Here is a 24,142-nt window from a genome sequence, read left to right as displayed (position 1 = left end):
CGTTCATCCCTCCCCCCCTCTCCTTCCCTTTACATCCCACTTCAATTCCTGCGTTTGTTCATTTTAATTACCAAATATTTGCTCCCCGGCCCTCCAATCAAATTCATTGCTTATAAATATAAATTAAACCAGCATATCCATCAATATTTAAGGCTTCCTTCGTATACATACAAGTTTGTCTCGTCACTAATTTGGTTTCCTTTCACGTATTATATATATTGCGTGTGTATTTGAAGATGGCTCTATATATCTGATTCTCATCACCCCTGCCTCTTTATAGTCCCCTGTGCTCCCTGATGGTTAGTCGAAATTAAGTGCAGTTTCACAGTTGTGACATTACAGACCTTACACGACCTTTAGTTTGCAGGGATCTGGGTCCATCCCGCCACGCGTTATAACCAAGGGATGCTGTCAGAATAACTTTCTAGTAACCAATAGTCCAATACTTAAGTTCCGTTCAAGTTTTAAAATTTTCACCTAACTTTAAATGTTGCTTTTGAAAATAAAAGTTTCTTCATGCTTCGTTGTCATCTTAAAATTACAAAACAACATCAACTGTTTTTTTTTTTTTTTTAAAAAAGAGTTTCGTGTTCATTCTCACAAAATTTGGAAGCCCAGTGTATTATTAATAGTCAAGTTGAATTAAAAGTATATTAACTAAACCAACAGGGTTAGGTCTGGTGTCTACATTTAGTGTCCCATAGTGCCTTGAATATAATTACCTCTAATAGGAGGATACCTATGCTTTAGCAAATAGAAAAAGTTTATCAATTAAACAAGAAAAAACACATGAATTATACTACCTCCAGTCCTTAATATAAAACCCTGTTTGATTTTTATTTTGATCATAAATATAAGACCCCAATCCACTTTGTCTCTTGTATATATACATTTTTTCCAAAATAACCCTTCTAATAATGATAGTTCTAATCAATACATTTGATTAGTAAGGATGTTTTAGGAAAGACAATACCTATTTAGGACAAATAACTAACTCAACTTATTTTCTTAATCTCCTCAAATTAGTCAACTGATTCTTATAATTGGGACCGAAGGTAGTATTTCTTAGTCTGTGTCTTGAATTACTCCACGAACCGCCTGATGCTCATGTGGTCCGATGCATGGGGATTCATTAGGTGCTACTTATTTGCCCATGATTGATTGCCTGGTTTAGTTGCCGTTTGGGCTTTGGTCCGTTATATACAAAAAACAAAAACAAAGGGAGTATTCTCGTCCAACAAACAAATTATTGAGGATTCAATTCTGTCTTATTGCGTAGACCAAAATTAGTTTGAAGAGGTAGATCTGTGAGTCTTCGTTTTTGGGGTGTAATTAAGAAAAAGAAAGAAAGAAAAACAAAGGGATCGAAAATTACTAGATACCATGTCTAGTCTCTAATATAAAATCTAGTTGATTAATTTGAAATGATTAAAAAAATAGTTAAGTTAGTTAATTGTAATAAATAAATGTTGTATTTCATAAAAGATCTTTACTAACAATGTGCATTAGCTAAAATTATCATTTAATAAAAACTTTAACATATACAAGTACTACAAAAACTACTTTAAAAAAATAAATAAATAAAAAAGATAAGGTGAATTAAAATATTATACTTATAACAAAATTAAAAATCAACTTGTTCTAATAGACATGTGCCTTTCATTCTCTATACTCCTATGTGTCTATATCATGAAAAATTTATCAACCGTGTTCATGGTTCATTGTATGTATTCCGAACCAAACCTTTTAAGAAGCATCCTTGAACCATATAACCATAGCTCATCAGTTTACAAATAATAATTAGGACGGTGGGTGGTATAAAAATTCAGTTCGGGAGGTGGATGATGACTGATTAGGACCAGAGATAGTATTTTATATTGTGCAGAGATACAGTATAAATTATTTATTTTAAATTTTTTATAAAGCAAGAAAAATTAATATCCACGTGTGATAATATGATTGGGTCAATCAGCCATTCGCCCGCGAGATGGGTCGAGTTCTTCATGAAATGAAACACGTTGCAGAGAGGAGTCTGCGGGTGCCATCTAGGATCCTCCGAATCACTTTCAGTCTGGGAAGGTGGAAAGCAAGCAGAGACGGAATCTGAGCCAGAAGATAACAACAAGGGAGGAGAGGAAGGAACAGAATTCGAGCTCGATTCAACCATCCAAGGCTTTTTTCTTCATTTGATTTCTCTTTGAAAAACCTAATTCCGAATCTTGATGCTTCGACTCTGAAGCTTGAACCGAGATCCTGTTTTAGGGCATTAGATTTGCATTTCGAGAGATAAACTCTCTAGCTCTACCCATACCTCTCTTAACATTCATGGCACATCGAAGAGAAAAGCTTCTGCTCATTTTATGTGTCTTCTGCTATTCTCTAAACGTCATTGCCGGGTATTCTTTCTGTTTTCTCCCATGAACAATGCATACATTTGGCATTAAGCCTTTGCTTATATTCATCCGGTGGCAGAAAAAGCTATTATGATGTACTTCAAGTGTCGAAGGGTGCGTCCGACGAGCAGATAAAGAGGGCGTACAGGAAGCTGGCATTGAAGTATCATCCAGATAAGAATCAGGGCAACGAAGAAGCTAATAAGAGATTTGCTGAGATCAACAATGGTATATGTGGATTGGTTGATTCGTATCGGAATTGAATATGTTTTTGTTTTGGTTCTGATTTTTTTTCCCTCTTTCGACTGTTAATGAATTAGCATATGAAGTATTGTCGGATAGCGAGAAGAGAAGTATTTATGATAGGTACGGTGAAGAGGGCTTGAAGCAGCATGCTGCTAGTGGAGGCCAAGGTGGTGGTGGAATGCACTTCCAAGACATTTTCAGCACGTAAGTCCAATATGTATTGTTATCATGCGTACTGGGGCTTGGGGAATTGAAGAGGCCAAGTTTTGACTACGCAGTATCTTCATGAATATTTGAAAAGCTATTTATAAAATTTTATGCCTAATTTCGTCTTGCATGACAGAGAGTGCACATGCGTGAAACCTGAACAGAGTTGAGGCACATTACTATTCTGAAACTGATTTCCACTTATATTCATCCAATCGTTGGTTGATCTTGCGGGCAGTAATACTTATTTTGTTCTGATATACTTATGTGTGTAATATGGGGTTCTGTTTCACAAGTTAGAGTTCTTCTTTCAGTTTCTTTGGTGGAGGTTCAATGGAGGAGGAAGAGCGAATTGTAAAAGGTGATGATGTCATTGTTGAATTGGATGCAACCCTGGAAGATTTGTACATGGGAGGTTCCTTGAAGGTACAGTGATGTTGAGCAATTGTTGTCGTTAAATGGAATAGAACCTTATATCTATTGATGAGATGCAGAGTTCTGCTGACATGCAAATGATGCCAGATTTATTTTTTGGATCAATATATAACATTTCGCTGTCATATAAATGATAACGTGTACTCTGTTATTAGGCCAAGTCATATAGAATAACAGCTGCTAAGCAGAACGTGTTTAGTGGCTGCTATTTTTAAAAACTTGTTTATGCACAAGGCTCAGTTACCTAAATTCCAATTCACATATTCCACACGACATCACAGATTTGATTTTCCTGGAGCACGTTTTTCCCTCTCTGCTCTATCGCAAAAACTGTACTATACCATTATATGCATTTATTTTGAAACACACCATAGCCAAGCCAGGGATACTTGGAAAGAATCATAGTGATATTCAGTTTAGGTGCTAACTCACCGTGCACAAGTCTTGGGCACTCGATGTTTAGAAGTTCTGAGGTTTAATGTGATTGCTTCACTCTGTATTTTATATTGTACTTGTAAGGTTTGGAGAGAGAAGAATGTTTTAAAGCCAGCACCGGGGAAGAGGCGCTGTAATTGTAGAAATGAGGTTTACCACAAGCAAATTGGTCCTGGAATGTTTCAACAGATGACAGAGCAGGTGAACAGCCTCTCTAATAATGTTGATAGAACATATCATTTTAGTTTTTAATGTTGTATTTATAATGCAGACTTGCAAATTCTTGTGTCATCATCTTTTGGGCTTTTTCCCCTTCCCTTTTTTTTTTGGGAGGGTGGTGCGGGTTAATTTTGTTCAAGTGGTTAAAATAAGTGGAGATGCTCACTTATTATTCTGAATTTACTTTACAGGTCTGTGAGCAATGTCCTAATGTCAAATATGAAAGAGAGGGGTACTTCATCACTGTTGATATTGAGAAAGGCATGCAAGATGGGCAGGTAAACTTCTAAAGCTGTCATCTTTAGTATTATATCATTAAGTCTTATAAGCTGTTCTCGCGTATGCTCTCCGCTATGGGAAAGCTTTTAAAGACACTAACGCTCTGATTGGGCGATGATTTAAACTTCAAAAAGAATCTTCAATTATAAACCAATTTTTAGTTTGTATCCTTAAGCTGAGTTTGATCTGTAAATAGGGAAAAATGAGGAAGAAAAAGGGGGTAAACAAATTTGATATTTTATTTCATAGTTAAAATATATGAAAAACCAACAAATAACTAGCAAAAATTGGTCATTTTGTAAAAATACGGCTCATACTCCATAAAAGGTATTGGTTCGAATTCCTCAGTCAATGTCAAGACCTCATTAGTGGGTAATAGTAGTGTACTTTTGTAAGCATTCCCAGAGTCATGGGATCTGCCACAATTATGGAAACCGACGCAACTCATGTCTCTCTTTTTTTCTCTTTTAAATAAATAGGAACTACAAATAATGATTTGCAAAGAAAAGTACAACTCACAATGAAGAACACTTCAAATTTGCGTCTTAATTGATGGCTTAATTTTTGGTTTACATCCAAGTACCCACCTCGTTGATCATATCACTCCCATTATTCTTTTTCCATCCTTTGTCAAATTCATCCTCAGATGAATGGATGAATGAGAAATTTCCCTGAAAAATTTAAAGAACTGAAAATGAGAGAAGACGGAGTTGGTTGCTATAATAATTTGCCTGTGAGTTGGATTCAGTTGACTGACATTGTTTCGACTGACTATTGGGGTTTAGACTTTATGTTGACAGCAAATGGATAGTGAGAGACATAGTGCATGTCAGAGTAGGGAGAGGGGTTTTTTAAGTAGTTTTTCAAGGTACTTGGAAATTGGAATATTGAACGGTTTGCACTCTCTTATGTGCTTTTCTCTGTTTTAATGCAAATTGATGACGTATCATTGGCACGTGGAGTTACAAGTTTTTGTCCCTTCACAGGAAGTGTTATTTTATGAAGATGGAGAGCCTACGATTGATGGCGAATCTGGAGATTTAAGAGTTAGTAACTAGTTATTTTGTATTTATTTATCGTCTGTTGTATAGATTCGTATTCTTGATATTGAGTACTGTATTTTGGAATTTTGGATAGTTTCGCATCCGTACAGCACCCCATGGCGTCTTCAGAAGGGAAGGGAATGAGTTGCATACCACTGTTACTATATCCCTGGTAAGCATTTTTAGTTGTTCATGTGTATACCAATGGTAGTTCGCTTTTACCAGCCGAGTACAACGAAGACAGTGTATAACCGTGCCCATCTCTTTTATGCGTGCTTAAATTTTCTTTGCGCTGGACGCACACACGGGCCTTCTTTTAACATTTGAACTTAGAACCTCAAAGTTGAGACTTCATTGGGTTCATTTCTTTCAGGTTCAAGCTCTTGTAGGTTTTGAGAAGACCATTAAACACCTGGATGAGCATCTGGTGGACATCAGCTCAAAGGTGATACTAATTCCGTTTGTCAGGTTTTAAATAGAAACGAAAATAGCAAACTTCTGACAGACTTGTACTGTCCCCTCAGAAAATCACGAATCCAAAGGAAGTGAGGAAGTTCAAAGGAGGGGGCATGCCATTACATATGAGCACAAAGAAAGGAGACCTTCACGTAACTTTTGAGGTTTTGTTCCCCACGTCACTTACGGAGGAGCAGAAAACGAAGATAAAAGCAATTCTTGGTTAGGATACATGGATACATGATATTTTGTTCAATGTAACGTGATTAATAGGTACCTCCGGGAAATTTTAGATTAGGCTTCGCTGTCCGGTTAGTTGACGCGTGGGTAATGGTTTTCTGTCATAGAGGTCAATTTGTAGTCCTGAGGACTACACCGCCCTTTTAGACATGCTATTTTTTGTCAAGATGAAAGGAAAGTCTAACACGATCTGAAACGAAACATGGATCCTTAGCTTTTGTAGTCTGGATGGAAAGCGGTCGCTTAAACCTAGGAAATTTTGGGGAGTTGTGTTTTGGAAATTGCTTATGGTGCAACAGTAACATAAGTCATAAAATTTGTGGACGAAGCTGGTTGTTTTTGCTGGATATTAAGCATTGACCACTCTGCGTGCATTCAACTTGTACATCAAGAATCAATGGGGATTGGGTATAATGAAAAGAACTAAGTTATTATAAAATGGCTAGTCAAGGTTTAAATCTTCATTAAAAGAATATAATTGCTTTTAATAACTTGGACATCGAGAAAGTACTTACACCAAGATAGAGGTGGGCTGAAGATTAAGCTTGTATGACTAGCGTTAAAATGGCAGGATGCCTTGTCTTAATGCCTGAGTAAGTCACTCGTCAAAAGGGCGTCTCATTTGAACTAAAGGAGAATATGAACACAGGCCCCTGGTAACAGTAGCTGACAAGGTTAAAATTCGATTGTCAGGACAAAATCTATATTTCCTTCATTATTCACTAGCATGAAATTAAATGAAATATCCGCAGTAACAGCTAAAGAATGCTTGACGGGTTTGGATTCCCAATTGTGACTAAAAATAAAAACAACAATAACCAGGAGAGTGGATTCCCAATCGTATTCATTATGTATGCTTTCTTTGGATTTTATAGATTTGATTCAGACGGTTCTAATTTCATCTTTTTCTAGTCTAAGCTATTTTTTGAAATTAAAAACTTAAAGATATTTTTATTATGCATTATGATTTTTTCAAAATTTAAATATTAAAATAAAAATGATAGTCAGGATAATGCAGATAATTTGGCGTAAAAGGTCTGATACTTGTTTTGTGAGTTGTGATAAAAATGGGCGAACTGATTTATACTTTTGGCTACTAAATAAAGTAGAAGGAGTAAAAAGTCGCGCTCATATATAAAATAAACGGGAAATCATACGATATTCACCTTATTAAAAAAAAAAAAAACACATCATGTCCAAGCATTAACGGTTCCGGAGGGTTTTAACCTTGGCCATGATTTTGACAGGGATTTCTTAACTGGATAATTAAGCTTTGGGTCTTGAACAAACATCATAATTTGAAAAATAAACCTCATAAACTTTTTCTAAATTTTATTTTATTAAATCACACAATTCTGACATCTATTTCAAACAATTCTTTATATTACTTTTTTTTAAAAAATGTTTGTACTATCTTAAATTTTTTTGTAAAGTTCAGCGAAAATAAACTATATTTTAAAAATTTGTAGACATAATACATTTTTGTATATCTGGTTAGCAAATATATTAATATATTAAATTGAATAAAAGTTAATTATATATTGGCGAAAAATTGAATTATATATTAAAAACCATATAATCTCAATAATAAAGCTTATCGAATCAAAGATAGTGTAACGATTTTGCCTCTATGAATTGTGTGTTTGGTGTGTAGAAATGTCCAAATTAAGTGTACTAGTTTTTCAGGCGGAAATGGATTGTGATAGTCTCCCAAGCATGTACATAAGCAAATCACGGTGTTGTCCTGAACATAAAACTTAGTTTACAGCATGAACTAGATTACAACTTAAATCTTGTATTGGCCCAACAAGGATTTCCGTACGAGTTGGACTTTTAAATTGTGACCGGGCTCAATCTAAAAGGTTTTTTTTCCCCTTAAAGTGTAGATATCTTCTTGCTAAAATTAATCTTATTTAAAATATTATTGAACACTAAATATGAATACTTCTCTTAATAAAAATTTAAATTTTGATTTGTTATATTGTGAAGGAGTAACTTATTCTAGTAGATAAACGACAACCCTCGCATAAACAAGCAGACCAAATCCTGAGAGTCCTGAAAGTGAGAAGGGAAAAGAAAAGGAGAAGAACAAATCCTTTAACTAGATATGATTGGCATATTATTTTATTTTTTTCCTGTTGGATGAATCCAAACTGACATCTTGTTGTCAACTGTCTTCAATACGTTGTAATATTACTATAGTGCCACCGCGACATATTGAAGTTCGAGTAAGGTGAGAGGTGTAGCTTTTCTAAAGCGAGTGGAACACGTCATAACAGGGGCGCGTGAGGCGATTCAGATCTCGTGTTTACGGAAAGATAGGAAGGCAGCGGGTTCATGCGTTACGGACACGTCAGTAGTCGTCTAAAATATCTGACGTGGCACTCTTCTTGAGTAATTCGGCAACCGTCAGGGGCAGGCTGTGGGTCCGACCACGCGCTTTCGTACGAAAACTCAATGTTGCACAACCCGACAGACTGACCATTACCCACGTGCGCTTCAATCCAAATTCCGAACACCAAACCCACCCTTCAAACCGCAACGAGGTCGCCATTTGAGGTCAAAGTTTTGATTAATATATAATCTTTTTCTTGTCAAAAAACCATGTTAGCCGTGGTAAAAAACACATTCGTAACAAAATGTCAAAAAAAAAAAAAGTTTCGTGAAGCAAGAAATTATATATTTATCGAAAAGTTTACATATCTTTTAAGATATATGTACTTGCGTTTTTTTAAAAATTGAAAATATTTATTTAATTTTGATTTTATGAAATTATAGGAAAAAAAACTTGTAATAACCTATAAAAATGATGTAAGAATGAAATCAATTGGACGGGGAAACGAAAGTTGGTGACCTGATAAGCGCCCTGACCAGTATATTATTATACATCTCTCTCTAAATTGTCGCAAGCCTCACTGCTTCTCTTCGTTCATTTTGATTCTCCGCTCTTACCCTGTAATATTACACAACGAAACGAAGCAGACGAAGTAAGTAACCATTGACAGCCCACTTTCTGGGAATATACAAGGGTTATGGTGTTTATTGATAGACCATAATTTGATAGAATCGTCCACTGCAATTGACCGTTCTCTGTAACATTCTGCGTAAAGCGAAAGACGAACTTTCGAAACAGAGGCAAACCACAGAAAGCTAGAATGGATGCCCTGTGTTTCAAAAGTGGTATAACTGGGATGCCTCCAACGATTTCCATTAGCGGGTCCTTGGATGCGCGGACAAACCCGCCTCAGGTAAGCGCGGTTGGGCGGTCCTCGACGGAGAAATCGACCCAGAAATCCGTCTTTTCGAGATTCTCGTTTAAATACCCTTTCAGATCTCTCTGGCCCGGCGGAGGTGGAAGTAACAGGTACAATGGGCTGGCCATCGACGACGCCGTATCGGTGGAGGACGGGGAAGAAAAAGCTGTGCAAGAAGACAAGGATAATGGCACAATGGGTCCAGAGGGTCAGAGTGGGAACTGGGTCTTTAAGATTTTACATGTTAAATCTATCTGGAGGGGTGAACAGGGGAACAGTGCTCATGGCGGTGGTGATGAAGATACGGAAATCGAAGAGGAGGAGGGCGTAGCTAACGATCAAACAAACCGGTCTGGGTGTGATAATGAGGAGCTATGTGATGCTTGCAAGATTGATGATGATGGTGGTGATAAAGAGATTCAATTTGACAGGGATTCATTTTCAAGGATGCTTCGGAGGGTGTCGTTGGCTGAAGCCAGGTTGTATGCGCAGATGTCCTATTTGGGAAGCTTGGCATACTGTATACCCAAAATCAAGGTGTGGTGTTTTTCTTTTATCTTATGTTTGCTCTCTTTATTTTATCGGAGTTTTGGCAATACAGTTTGATCTGTATGACTAATCGCCTAATCGTTTATTGGAGACAAATATTTCTCTAAAAGAAATGACTGGATGTTCCGTTTTTCTTGGGTAAAGGCAATATAGGGCAGGACATAATGGTCTACGAGGCTTCAGATCTCGTCTGCCGTCGCGAAGTTTGAGAAACTCGTAAAATCTTTATTGTGGATGAGACTACTCTGAAATCTGAATGATTTGGTGGTATCGCATTGCTTGAAAATCAGATATCCTGCTGATTGTTCATTTTATCTCAGATTAGCCAAAAATTGTCAGAGTTCTTTGAAATTTACGTTTTTCACGTTGTAAGTGCTTGCTGTGGAAATTTCTTTTCTTTTTTTTTCCCCCCTGGTGGGCGTGCTTTGTCATCCACAAGGGATAGGGATATTGAACATTCTTTCGGCTGGTTTAATACGGAACACCTTCTTATCAATGTTATACTTAGGTTGCATTGCCCCCAATAATTTGTTTTTTATGTCGTGTCTAACTCTGCTCAGTTAACTCAGAACAGTATGGAATAATAGATCGTAAAATTTTTTAGTTGATGTATTTTTGAACAATTTGATACTCGGAACTCATGTGATTGATGTTTTGCCGTTTACGTATAGTCCTGGGTTAATTGAATAGATGGGTGTTAATTCATGATCTTTTGTGTAAAATCCTTTTGCAACGTATAATATAAAGACATCTATAAATCTCTGTCATTGATCTATATATTGGCTTTGTTAATTCAGCCGGGGAACCTCCTGCAAAAGTATGGACTGCGTTTTGTAACTTCATCACAACAGAAAAGAAACTCCTCTACAACGGCTGAAAAAAATCAGGTGTCAGCTGAAACTCAGGAAGTGAAAACTAGTGAGCATGACGGAGACGAAAGCAAGGAACAAAAGAACAGTAGACCCAACATTAGTGCGTTGGCTGCTTATGAGATTGCTGCCTCTGCTGCCTCTTACCTAAATGCTCGGACCAGGAGCATAATTCCATTTAAATCCTCAAAAGATGGGATTAGTGAAGGTTCACTTGAAGGAGGCAGTGCAAATGTTGATGGTGTCAACATGGTAAACACAGAGGTAGCTTCTTTGATGGCAACTACTGATTCTGTGACAGCTGTGGTGGCTGCGAAGGAAGAAGTGAAGCAGGCTGTTGCAGATGATTTGAACTCAACAAGTTCATCACCCTGTGAATGGTTCATATGTGATGATGACCAGAGTGGTACCAGATTTTTTGTCATCCAGGTAAACAGGGTGGTGTGCTTCTATTTTAAGTAGTAATATTTATAAAATGCTGAAAGTTAGCAGTAAAACCTTGAACAACTAAGACCATAATATTCTGAACAGGTAGTTGTGTAATGTAACATGTTATGTTTCAAACTTGCATGTGCTTAGATTATTTTGCCGAATTTGAATTTTTTTGGTGGCTTGCTTTACTCCCCAAATAATATATTGTTTAAAATGTGCAGGGCTCTGAGTCCCTAGAATCCTGGCAAGCAAACCTACTTTTCGAGCCTGTTCAGTTTGAGGTAGTTAATAATTTTTCTCAGACCTTTTGTTAACGAACAATCATGAAAATTTCTTAAAATTGGTAAAAATGAGATACATGTTATGATTTTTTTTTTCCCAAGGGGCTGGATATTCTTGTCCATAGAGGTATATATGAGGCTGCTAAAGGGATCTACCAACAGATGTTGCCAGAGGTTCATGCACACCTAAGATCTCAAGGTTCTTGTGCAATGTTCCGTTTCACAGGGCATTCCCTTGGGGGAAGTTTGGCATTGCTTGTAAATCTCATGCTGCTGATGAGAGACGAAGTGCCAATCTCCTCCCTTCTTCCTGTTATAACCTTTGGTGCCCCTTCCATCATGTGTGGTGGTGATAGACTGCTAGACAAGCTAGGATTGCCCCAGAGTCATGTTCAGGCAATTACAATGCACAGAGACATAGTACCGCGAGCCTTTTCTTGCAATTATCCTAATCATGTAGCAGAGCTGCTAAAGGCTGTCAATGGAAACTTCCGTAATCATCCTTGTCTTAATACCCAGGTAATCTTTCTCATGGAAGTTTCAAGTTTAGAAAGAACTTCATATTATGTCATTAATCCTCTAAATCACTTTGTGAATCTTTCACTGCAGAAGGTATTATATACACCTATGGGTGAACTGCTAATTCTGCAGCCGGAAGAGAAATTTTCCCCAGGACATGACCTCCTTCCCCCAGGATGTGGTCTCTATCTTTTGGGTGGTCTTTCATCAGAATCCAATCATCACATCTACAGGCAGCTCCTAGCTGCACAGCTGGTGTTTTTGAACTCACCACATCCACTTGAGATCTTAAGTGACCGATCTGCTTATGGTTCAGGTGGAACTATACAAAGGGATCATGACATGAATTCCTACTTAAAATCTGTTAGAAGCGTGATCCGCGACGAACTTCACAGAATCCGAAGGAGGAGGAGAGAGCACAGGCGGAAGGTGTGGTGGCCTCTGGTGGCATTGGCACCCCATGGGATTGATGCTGGCGCTGTTGTCAGGAGGTCGGTGGTATCAATCAATGTGAGTGAAGCGGGGTCAGCCTTTTCAGGCGTCATAAAAACAGGGAGAGAGTCGTTGAAAAGGTTCAGTAGGCTTGTTGCATCCCAACACATGCATTTGTTTGTGGTGCTCTTGTTTCCAGCACGCTTGTTACTCACGAGCACCTTCAGTCTCCATTGAATAGAGGATGATAATTCATTATTTATGGCCAGAAAAGTTGTATAGGACGAGGGGACATGGATGTAGAGACAGTTAGTCAATTAGGTGATTCTTTATTCATTGATTTCAATAGTGAAAAGCGAAGTGTCCCTCAGAAATAGTGTTTGCCCCTAGAAAAATTATTCCTCAAATATGAAATTTGCAAAACTAGTTGCTTGATTCCAGGAGACTGGTTAAGGGATGGACTGGAGCATCCCTCGTATTCCTGTCTAAACTAGCTGCTCATTTATGGAATATTTGGCATGGCTAATTGGAAAGAAGGATTGCAAGACAGTTGCTTTTCTTACGGTTTCTGATTGTGCAAGTAGCAAGGCATGTAGGAAGAGGGCAATGTCAAATATGATTGGGATTGGGGGAGGAGTGAGTTTGCGTGGCGGCTTTGAATACGAAATTAGGGTTGGGGCATTATACGGGATTATTGGGTATGTTGGTTGAGAGATGAGAACAACACAAGGCTGTAACTTAGGAAGGCAAGTAACGGAGGAACACAAGGGAAAAGGAACCGTGTGAGGAAGGAATGATGCATGTGATGAACATGCAGATCCAACGTTCGCGTGAAAGCCGACAAAGCTTTGAATCAGAACCACGTTCGTTACCGGACAAAAGGAGTAGGCCCTCCCGCGTCCCACCCCCAAACGTCTATCCATCCAACAAAGCAACCCACATTCTAATCTTCCATCACAAGCCCTCACTTTTATTCCTAACTCGCTTCTCGCTCTTTGCATTTACAAGTTCCGGTTCTTGTTCTGGTAATAAAGTATTATATCACTTTTCCGATTCCCACCAAACTGGCAGATATGAATTTAAGCAATCGGGGGTTGTGATATTGAAGAACGAGACCCAAAATTAAATGAGAAGTAATTAAGGTGGGTGGGCGGCGATCTCATCATTTAATTTTAAAGCAATGGCGACCTCCGCCCAATATTCGGCATTTCCAATATTTTTGGTGTTGTGAACTTGTGATCGCTTTCATTCCTTCCCGGAATCTTCCGAATGCAAGTGGTCGGTCACACGCATATATATCCCCGTGTAACCCAGCCTCATTCGACTACCGATAACAGGGGTTTAGCTATTGTAATGGTTTTTCTTTTGTCCGGTAACGAACGTGGTTCTGATTCAAAGCTTTGTCGGCTAGGAAGTTTCAATTTTACTTTGGGGGGGGGGGGGGAACTACAACAGGGATTTACAGCCACTTCGTGTTCTCTGCAGATTTATCTATCTCAGTATTATCAACCCATCCTTTTTTTTTTCCCCCTTGGTGAATAAGAATTTTGATTAGTTGGATCCTAAAACCTCACTTAACCAAAACAAGACGAATTGTTTCAGGACACGTTTTCTTCTTCTTTTCTTTATTTATATTTTTCATTTTTTGCTTGGAGGTTCAAAAACCCTTTTGGAATTTTACTCACAAATTCAACGTAATTCACCCATCCACGCATGATTTTATTTTATTTTAATCAAATTAAATAATGGATATGCGTTACATGAACACACGTATGCGGAATGAATTTCAACATGTCATGATCAACTTGGCCACACCACATGACGTATCATAATCAGCAAGGGGGGCTGAGGGGCGGCGCAACCGCCGGCAAGAAGGGTCACACGAGAAGCAAGTTGACGATTAATCATCCATAAACAAGATTATATGGGTATGGAGCCCAACCATAGGCCACATCATCATTACAATTCCAACAAATATCATTACCTTTTTCCCCAGTTGCCTTGTCGTTGATCGATCTAAAATCATAAATCAAGACTGTTGGATGTCTCGACTCATGAGCATTTGAAAAACCCCCTCAACGTTCTTCCATGGGATAATGCAAGGGTTTCAATACAGAAGTCTGAAAAGAACCTATCACCAGACTCCTCCTACTTCATTAAGAAATAAGACCGAGCAAAGATTGTAACAAAAACAAAATACTCAACAATTAATCACAATTAGAGAGAGGGGGTGTTTGACTTTTAAAAAATAAGCTTACACAAATTAAGGCAAAATTCCTCTTACACTGTAAAATTACTTTTTGATTTTTACCCAATCTAATTAGAAGAGCTACTGCCTCCCAAGGCTTCTCGTAGTCGAGCCACTAGAGACGTGTAAAAATGTGCAGTATTATGCAGAACCTTCAACATTCAGCATCAACATCCATACCATAATTTGAAAAGAAAAGGATAGAAAACTTGCTTTTCCAAACGGCGTTAAGTGTTTAAGTAAAAATAAAATCATAATTTTAAAAGTATTTTTACAATACATAAAATAAATATATGAAAGAATTCATTTTAATTTTAAAAAAAATATTTTTTAAAAACACTTTTTGAGTAATCCAAACACTCTCTAAGGCGACCCCTCAAGGGCAAAGTTGGAGAAGCCATAAGCATAAACCTCGAAGTTGTTGTTTGGCCTCAAATCCCAAGGCATCAAGTTATTCTCCAATTTCGCGTCACATTAAAGGTTAAAAAAGAAAGGCCTTCCCTTTTTTCGGTTTTCTTTCCTTTTTTTTTTTGGGGGGGGGGGGGGTGGTTCCTTTTATTCTTTTGCTGACAGGATGGCATGATTACTTATTTCCCTGCGAAGCCGAATAATTCCAGTGTTTTCATAGAGCATTACAATATTCTCTTGGAGCAATGTCCTGTGATACTTCCACAGCATATTTTCAGAAATTACATAAATATCCTAAATCTTTCCATCTTATACTGCCAGAAAACAAGCAGCGGCTTAGTTAAAATAACAACTTATGAGCTCGACAATCCTCCACAGAAAGGGAAGCAGAAACTGGATCAAAGATCCATTTTACCTGCCAAGTACCAAGAGTGCATAGCAAGGCCGCCAAATGACATGATATTGGCAAGGGAAGATAATCCATGAATCATTCCAAATTTTTTATTCATGGCAGCAAGCTTTGGATTCTTCTTTGCGACTTCAACATTTTTTGACCAACCAATTTCTTCTCCAATATTATTCTCTCTCTCTACTTTATGCCTTTGCCTCATCAACTGTGTCACAGCCCACAACAATTAAAATTCTGTGTGAAAAAATATTCAGGCAGATAATACATTACACACTCGTAACTTATGGGCTATGGCAGCTTCACAGTATCCAAGTTTGAGATCATTGATACATATGAATGCACAATTACATGTCAATAGAGTCAATTAAACATCCTAAAAGTTTCTATTCCACAGTGCCCACAACAATTCTAAAAGTTTTTATGATTTTTGACTGGTTTTTTTAGCCAGAATCAAACCCATGGCTGGTTCGGAAGTGGATCCCCTCAATCGCCCACGGTCAAGTGCTCATGAACTGCGTCATTTCAGTTTGTCGGATTGATCCAACGGTAGCAGAGTGGTTAGTTTTTCCCCCCCCGGGGGGGGGGGTGGCCCTTCACAACTGTTGGGAAAGAAAGCTTCAGATGTGAATGAATGAGAGCCACAGGATGCAATTGATGGTTGAGGTCCTTGCAATTCACGGTAGAAGTGATCACCGAAGGCGATCCACTTCCTAGCTAGTTCACCAATTTTTTGTTCAGATCAGTCACATTGGTCTAGTTTTCTAAACTAAGCCCAAAATGTGCGATGACTAAGGACGTTTTTCAAATTATTCAAACACCCAACGAATCCACTCTACCCTAAACCACATCACTCTCAAACAATCCTTCCAGTCAAATCCTTCTTAACCGGAGTCGCATTACTCTAACCATGCAAACATAATTGAGAAGGGATACAAAAGGCATAACCGGAATAAAGGTGGCTTGAATATGTTAGAATTTTGACGGACAAGGGGTGATTATTCAAACTATTTCACGGACGGGGAAGAAATAAGAACCAATAACCACAGAAAACATTCTAAGCATAACTCAATAATTCATGATTTATCCGTGAAAAACTGGAAAATCACATACATTACCTCGATAGTCATCGGCGTAAAGACAAACAAGTTAGCAAGATTAAATGCGAATGACGAAAGCAAGAAGCCAAGTTGGTATCTTTCAGCAGTGGACGAAGATTTCCAAGGATGTAGATACCCAAACGACGCCACCGATATTGCACAACAGATACCGACCATTGAGAAATATGCCGGAAACATCTTGCTCTGCAGGTTACCAAACTGATGCCTCGGGAGATTCCTGTTAAAGTCATCATGAATTTGAGGGGGGTGGGGAATCACTACATCATCCTCACATCTAGAAACCTGGTAGGCAAAGCATAGTAAAACATGGAAATTGTAGGGCTGATATAGCATTTTAAATATCAAGCAAATAATGTTTTGTAAGTTTTTTCAGTACTCAAGCGTGTCTAGAGGTTCAGCGAAAAATCTGGGTCCAATCCGAGACAACATTTCAGTCTAATAAAACCGTCGTAGTATCCTTAGTTCGGAAAACTTATGCACATGTGCAATTAAGCGGGGGGAAAATGAAAGCGTACTTGAACATGATAATTCCGCCGATGAAGGTGACCCATAGAGCGGCACCAAAAGCCGTGGAGAAGCTGAGGAGATGCGCCAATTTGAGGTAGGTTGACAGTTTGATGGAATGGGAAGCGTTCGATTTTGATCCAAAGATTTCAGGGGAGAATATAACTCCGATGGCTAAGAAAGCAACAGCCGCCAAGAATCGCGTGAGCCAAGCCATCTCAGACGACGACAGACAACCTCTTTCCCTCCTCCTCTTCTTCTGATCTTCTCTAGTCGACCACAGGCTAAATTCTGCTTCAACGCGGCTAGGTGCACCAACCCCTCTGGCGCTAACATTGACCGGCTGTTATTTATGGGGTCAAAATCGGAAATTGGAACCTTCAAGAAATCAACTCTTGCCCAAGAAGTCAAAACTCAATGGACAAACGGGCCTGGGTCGGGTTGTTATCCGTAATGTGCAGATTGGGCCAGTAAGTTTCAGGTGCAATGGCCAGAAGCGCGCCAGAGGCGCCAAAATCAAAAAACATAAAATGCGAAAAGTTTCCCTCGCAAAAATGAGGATTGCTTTCCGACCCCAAATCGCACCTCTGACGGAAGTGAAGATTGAAGAGCAGAACTCAATCTTTTTTGGTCTTCCGACCCCAAATCGCACCTCCGATTTTTCCTCCCAAATGTTGGGAACAAGTATTCCGTCGCAAGTGTTTTTCAATATTCGTTTCGTTCTTTATGGTTTTGATCCTATCAACGAAAGCAAGGTTTCTCGCTCTTCCATTTCTGTTTGTATATTGTATCTGATTCTGCTACTGGTTTCTCTCGTATCGGGGCCAATCTGGGCGATTGCTTGCCGAACGTAAGGGTAATTATCATTTTCTTCCTTTTGTTGATTGATTTTATGCTATTCTGTAGGTCCGATTCAAGCTTGTAAACGGCGGTGGAGTTGACGTTGGTCAGTACGGTCCAAGTTGCACTCATGTCGTTGTGGGCAAACTTACATATGTAAGTCAAATTCACTCTTTGTTTTCTCTTACATCTGAGCATATGAATTCACCATATACTACCCCATTCATTTCACTCCGGTTTCTAAGAAGCACTTTACGGCTTGCAATCCCAACCATCTAAACGGGGGCCGAGTTTTGTTGTTTTTCCTTTGTTATGCAGAAAATCCAATTTTTCTTTCCAATAGCATTCGCATTTAGAGATGGGAGAAAAGAGTTTTGGAATTGTGTATTTAATTTACAATAACAATTTAGACTTCACGGCCGTTGCTTTACGATGTATTATGCAGGATGATCCTATTTGCGTTGCCGCAAGAAATGATGGGAAGACGCTCGTCACGGCTTTGTGGGTTGATCATAGTGTTGATATTGGCATGCCAGTTGATGCAACCTCCGTATGTCTGTGGTTTTGTAAATCCTTTTTTTTTTTTTTTGGCCCCCAAATCCTTATCGAGAAATTTGCTTCCTTTGGATTTTGGAATATAATTAGCTAGCGTAAGACATATGCCATGGCTCAGTTCATCGCTAGAATTATATTTAGTATGTTAGTTGTTTTTGAGGAAAGATAATCTTTGTAATTGCTTTTGCACCTGTATAATATTAAGTATACCTTTAAGGTGTGGGTTTAGTTCATGGGTCCTTTCACTATATTCATTTACAACTGTAAATTATGTTCTCTTATATAGAGCTTTGAGTTCATTCGAGTTGTATTTTGCCCAGAACTTGGTTGAAATTTCTTTGTCATCGTGAGGATAAGTTTCTGATAACATGCAATTTTTGTTTCTTGATTGTCAGTTTCTCTGAAACAATTGCCCAGCTTTCTAATAATAACATGACATGTGTCTGGTTTCTGCTGGTTCGTTTATTAAGCTATACACGTCATATTATTATGGAGAACCATTTACTTGTCATGTGTTTATTGGAACCTCACAACAAGGATGTGAGGAACTGCATACATGTCTAATGCAATAGCTATATCATTATTCTTGCAAGTGTTTCTTATATTATCATCGTAGGAAAGTTTGGACACTGTTAGAAATCTATGTTTTCTGTACAGGTCATGTACAGACCCCTGAGAGACTTGAATGGTATACCGGGTGCGAAGACTTTGGTTGTTTGCTTGACTGGTTATCAACGTCAGGATCGGGATGACATTATGGTAAGAGTCTCTCATACTTCAGTTTTCTCTTGGAGCTTGTGCAGATAACTGTTTTGTAACAATTAAGACCTGAACCTGTTTTTCCCTCATCAGACAATGGTGGGCCTGATGGGTGCTGAATTTTCGAAGCCATTGGTGGCAAGCAAAGTTACTCATCTTATATGCTACAAATTTGAAGGTTTGCGACGTACTTTTATCTGAACTAATCTGATACATGCAACCAAGAGCGTACGAAGTATTTGGTTCACTGATGTAATTGCTAGGATGATTCATGTTCATCAATATTTTTTCATTTTAATGCGTCCCCTGACTTTTTAATAACTTAGTTTAATCATCTTTAACACTTTTTATTGAAAATTGTTTTGTGAGCAGGAGAAAAGTATGAGCTTGCCAGTAGACTGCAGACAATTAAGTTAGTTAATCATCGGTGGTTGGAAGACTGGTATTTATTTATTTTCCCTTTGTTGCTTATAATATTATACATATAACATGCCATCTATTTCGAAATTTGGAACTTGTTATAAAAATTTGGACTTATTTAATGCAAAGCTGTGATTTCCCCCCTTCCAGTTTGAAGGACTGGGTGCTTCTCCCTGAGGAAAAATATAAGAAGAGGTGAGCCCTCCTATCGTCAAAGTAGTTGGCATAATATGTCTTGTTGCATGTAAAGCATTTTAGCACGACTCTTTCATCTTGTACATGGATACGCATGAAAGGAAATATTCATATGTGTGTGCGTGAGTTCTCAGATTGATTTCTTTTGGCATATTTATTATGTCATCTTGGTGTCTGTATGACTATTGTCTAAAATCTCGTTTTAAGGTAGTGACTGGACCTGATATGGATTTTGAAAAATAACTTAATCTGGAAACATTTTTTCATTGCATAAGGGAGGAATAAAGGACCAGTGTTGCTTTATCTGACACCTTGTCATTGCATAATGCACTATGTACCTGGCGCTTGTTTTCTCTGGTGGAATAAAGGCCTATTGCTGCATAGACTCCGCTATGTTCACTGCAATTTTGCAAATTGTAGGGCATTCATGAAAGACACAGTTTAAGCTGATTAACTTAAATTATTCGCTTGATATGATTTAATCATAAAGAATTTCTCTTGTGCCTCATGAACGAATAAAATTTTTCTAATAACTCAACTTCTATCCGTTCTCAACCAGTGGTTATGAACTAGAGATGATGGCAGAAGAAGCTAAAGACTCTGAAGAAGAAGCTGAAGATCTCGTGCCTGGGAATTCTGGGGGAAGAGATACAACTAAGATTCCCTTTAGTCCAAAAGTTAATAGTGCTGCATCCCCTGGCTCATCAAAACCTGTAGTAGTGGAATCTAATGCCTTTCCTGGTTCTGCTGCTCCTGAGGGATTGCGGCAAGTAAATGAGGGCCACGAGTCATTGTTAATTTTCAAAAATGAGAATAGATCTGATCAAACCAGAAACATCCATCATGATGTTCTAAAATGTTCTGGGGATACTGGCGTTTCTAGGCATGATGCATCTGGCCAGCTACCCGACACGTGTGCCAAGAGCACTAAACCTAAAAACACTTGTGTTCCAGATGCAGTTGACTGCCAAAATTTTGGTATTCCTGGAAATGCTGATTCATCGGGTCATCCTCCTGATCTTCAGGCTGGCACTTCTGAGTATGGGAAGTTGGTTAATGACTTGAGATTGACCTCTGAAAGTGTTGAAGGACATGCACACTCAGATGCAAAGGGTTGCGCTGCAAGTAACTCTAGGAAATACTTAAAGAGATTTTCTCCTTCAAGTGGCTTAAATGAAAGCCTTGGCAACATAAGTGATCCTTCTGCATCAACTTTAAATAATTTGAAATTAAGAACTGACCTAGACGCCTCTTTGAGCAAGGAGGAAAAGGCAAGTGAAAGCATCAACTTCGCCTTTGTTGAAGGCTCTGGAAAAGGAAGTGATTTTGATAACAAGAAAGGGCCAAGTAATTTGTTAACTAAAAAGAGGACGATTGAAGCTTCTACTAAATTTAAATCGAAGATGGCAACAGAAACAAAACTTTCCATTGAAGGATCCCCATTAACAGATAGCAATAAACTACCAGAGATAGAACACCATTCTCCTGTGGGCAGAGGTGATATAAAGGACCCAGAAACAGTGAGCTCGAAGTCTCTGCAAGATAATGCACCCAAAATTAATGGCAAGACTGATATTGCAGGTTTTGGCGGGGAAGAAGTCGTTCAAGATGGCAATGGAACAGAACCTCATAATGCCAGGAACGATCTTGAATGCTCATATTCAAGTGAAAAGAAGTCTAGAAATGAGGAATCAACTGGTCATGTTACCCTGGATCTATCCAACAAAGTAAGTGATAAGTTGATTAGAAAATCACCGCGCAAGAAGACAGTTGCCAAGAAATGCTTGGGTTCTAGACCTAAATCAGGTGCTACTGCTAAAAGGAAGGGTTTCATATCATTAAATGAAAGTACCCCTCAAGCTGATGATGCAGGTTGTTTAAGTGGATGGAAAGAGACAGCACTTTGTGACGGCAAGAAGCTCCATAAATCCTCTAAAATTGTCAGTGTCGAAACGTCAATGGAGCAGGAGAGTGTCTGTAAATCTGCAGAAAATGCCAATGGCAGAGAATTTCAGGATGAAGAAACAGAGGCTCCGGATGACAAATCTGAGTACAAGGGACTGGCAGCAGATGAAGACAATCGTGAATCAGTTAATCTTTTGAAAAAATCTGTTACCCAGACAGAAGGGAAGTTGGAAGCAACTCACCATGTATCAAAATCTAAATCAAAGCCTCCAAAGGAAGATACAAATGGAACTAAACCAGTGGTACTTGAGCTGGGAGACTCTACCTCCAAAGTAAAAGGAAAGCCTAAAGGGAGAAAACTTACAGAAGGCAGAAACAAGAAAGCCACATTTACCAAGGATAAAATGAGGCCTGAGATGGCTGCATCCAGAGAGAGGAAAGACGAGACAAATATGGAAACCATGGAAGCAGCTTCATTTCCTGCTGGTAAAAATAGCAGCTCAGCCGTACTGAAAAATAATTCAGAGTGTTTTGAGGAAGTGGAGAAGGAAAACAGGCCATTTGATGGAGAGGGCATTGGGGAGGGTATAAACATTGGGAATTCAGTTCTTGGTATTGGTGCAGGTCAAGCAAAGATCAGTCGAAAGACTCAGAAAAAAGTTCTTAATTCATCTACGACAGGGGATAACAGAAGAGCAAAAAGAGAAGCTGCATGTTTTATAGTAAGTGGGCATCGCTTACAGAGAAAGGAGTTTCAACAAATGATTAGGCGATTGAAAGGAAGGGTCTGCCGGGATTCTCATCAGTGGTCATATCAGGCAACACACTTCATAACCCCAGATCCTATACGCAGGACTGAGAAATTTTTTGCTGCTGCTGCATCAGGGAGGTATGGAAATTCTGGCTGGGTTTAAGTTGAACTGCGTGATTCCTCTTTGGAAAGAAATAGCCATAGGACCTGCATTCAATGTTGTTTGGCTGGAAAAAAGTTTGGCTGCGTCCGACACCAACTTAACAGTACACTTTAGATAAGATCTGGTTATTTTAGATTCTAGTCATATCTCTGTTGGTATTCATACTTAAAGTTTTTTAATGGTTAAAAGTTTTATGCCGGAGTTAGAAACAGCAGCATATGCTTTCTATTACTCATTCATGCTCCTAATTTATTTCAATTCATGTATTCTAATTTATTTGGACTGGAATGCAGGTGGATTCTTAAAACTGATTACTTAACTGCCTGTAGTCAGGAAGGTAAATTCTTGACAGAAGAACCTTATGAGTGGCACAAGAGTGGCCTCAGCGAGGATGGTGCAATCAATTTGGAGGCTCCAAGAAGATGGCGGCTTTTGAAAGAGAAGACAGGTCATGGCGCCTTTTATGGAATGCGCATTATTGTATATGGCGATTGCATTGTCCCACCTTTGGTAGGTTTGCCTTTAAGATCCGGTTTGTCTAGATATTCTTTTCTTATTTCCCATTATTGCTGGCCGTGTCTTCCATCTCAGATAATCCTTGGGTGAGGGCTAGCCCAAATAGTGGGCGAATTTTATGTTTCCCTTTACACAAAAATGATTTAAATTAACAGGTTTATCATTGTTTCAGTACTTGATTGTTTAATTTGACGTATGCTTCTCATTTGATTGGTTGACATATAACAGGATACTCTAAAGCGTGTAGTCAAAGCAGGAGATGGAACTATATTAGCAACTTCACCTCCTTACACCCGGCTCCTTGATACCGGTATTGACTATGCCATAGTTAGCCCGGGCATGCCACGTGTTGACGTGTGGGTCCAAGAATTCTTAAAACATGAGATACCCTGTGTTTTAGCTGACTACTTGGTGGAGTATGTGTGCAAGCCCGGTATCTCACTCGAGAAACATGTACTTTATGGGACTCATGCTTGGGCAGAGAGGTCATTTGCTAACCTTCAAAGGAAGTCGGAAGAGATCATTGAGAATCCTCCAGAAATTGATGATGGTAACGACACAGCTTGCCAAGTATGTGGATCCCGAGATAGAGGAGACGTGATGCTGATTTGTGGTGATGAAAGTGGTTCCGTTGGTTGTGGAGTTGGTATCCACATCGATTGCTGCGATCCTCCTCTGAAAGCTGTTCCTGAGGAGGATTGGTTTTGTACCAAGTGCAGTGAAACCCGAAACTGCTCTATCTCTAACAAGAAAAGGAAAAAAGGCGTCTTGTCTTCCTCGAAGAGCAAGTGACTATCCCTTTTTACGTTTTTCATGGGAAGCTTGTTTCAATTGTAGAAGCATCCGCCTGGCCACGATGGAATCGATCCAGATTGCTGCCATATCAGCATCGAATCTATTTGATTTAAAAAGATGTCCGGGTGACGTTTCTGACGAAGCCACTGTTGATTGTAAATAAGTTTGTTGGATAGGGCAATTTATTTTTCAAATTTCATGTAATGTTAGAGGTTCTGTGCATTTATTCGTGCATGATTTTCATGTTTGGTCGGTAGAAATGTCATG

The 24,142-nt window shown here is 38.8% G+C and overlaps 4 protein-coding genes across 4 annotated transcripts; 3 read left to right on the top strand and 1 right to left on the bottom strand.

Annotated features, from left to right (window-relative positions):
- The first annotated feature begins 2,045 nt into the window (after window positions 1-2,045).
- On the top strand, window positions 2,046-6,169 carry LOC114738049 (dnaJ protein ERDJ3B). Its single transcript, XM_028926060.1, has 10 exons — window positions 2,046-2,396; window positions 2,473-2,621; window positions 2,714-2,843; window positions 3,161-3,272; window positions 3,801-3,917; window positions 4,127-4,213; window positions 5,201-5,260; window positions 5,352-5,429; window positions 5,631-5,702; window positions 5,782-6,169. The coding sequence occupies exons 1-10, from the start codon at window positions 2,326-2,328 to the stop codon at window positions 5,938-5,940; spliced, it is 1,035 nt and encodes a 344-aa protein (XP_028781893.1). The 5' UTR covers window positions 2,046-2,325; the 3' UTR covers window positions 5,941-6,169.
- A 2,633-nt stretch (window positions 6,170-8,802) lies between these two features.
- On the top strand, window positions 8,803-12,838 carry LOC114738087 (phospholipase A1 PLIP2, chloroplastic). The gene is made up of 5 exons (XM_028926106.1): window positions 8,803-9,744; window positions 10,554-11,054; window positions 11,279-11,338; window positions 11,441-11,857; window positions 11,948-12,838. The coding sequence occupies exons 1-5, from the start codon at window positions 9,109-9,111 to the stop codon at window positions 12,524-12,526; spliced, it is 2,193 nt and encodes a 730-aa protein (XP_028781939.1). The 5' UTR covers window positions 8,803-9,108; the 3' UTR covers window positions 12,527-12,838.
- Window positions 12,839-15,124: 2,286 nt separating this feature from the next.
- LOC114738089 (transmembrane protein 205) lies at window positions 15,125-17,275 on the bottom strand. The gene is made up of 3 exons (XM_028926108.1): window positions 16,988-17,275; window positions 16,470-16,689; window positions 15,125-15,559 (listed from the first exon to the last, which is right to left on the bottom strand). Exons 1-3 carry the CDS (start codon window positions 17,191-17,193, stop codon window positions 15,344-15,346), a joined length of 642 nt encoding a protein of 213 aa, XP_028781941.1. The 5' UTR covers window positions 17,194-17,275; the 3' UTR covers window positions 15,125-15,343.
- A 216-nt stretch (window positions 17,276-17,491) lies between these two features.
- LOC114738085 (BRCT domain-containing protein At4g02110) lies at window positions 17,492-24,142 on the top strand. The gene is made up of 10 exons (XM_028926104.1): window positions 17,492-17,731; window positions 17,883-17,972; window positions 18,262-18,366; window positions 19,029-19,130; window positions 19,224-19,308; window positions 19,503-19,572; window positions 19,701-19,745; window positions 20,305-22,539; window positions 22,858-23,074; window positions 23,309-24,142. The coding sequence occupies exons 1-10, from the start codon at window positions 17,507-17,509 to the stop codon at window positions 23,870-23,872; spliced, it is 3,738 nt and encodes a 1,245-aa protein (XP_028781937.1). The 5' UTR covers window positions 17,492-17,506; the 3' UTR covers window positions 23,873-24,142.

The sequence above is a fragment of the Neltuma alba genome, unplaced genomic scaffold, assembly GCF_004799145.2.
Source record: "Neltuma alba isolate B1F8T4 unplaced genomic scaffold, ASM479914v2 tig00013522_pilon, whole genome shotgun sequence".
NCBI classification, from domain to species: Eukaryota; Viridiplantae; Streptophyta; class Magnoliopsida; order Fabales; family Fabaceae; genus Neltuma; species Neltuma alba.
The sequence above is the reverse complement of the archived record's forward strand: the minus strand, read 5'-3'. Positions and strand labels throughout refer to the sequence as shown.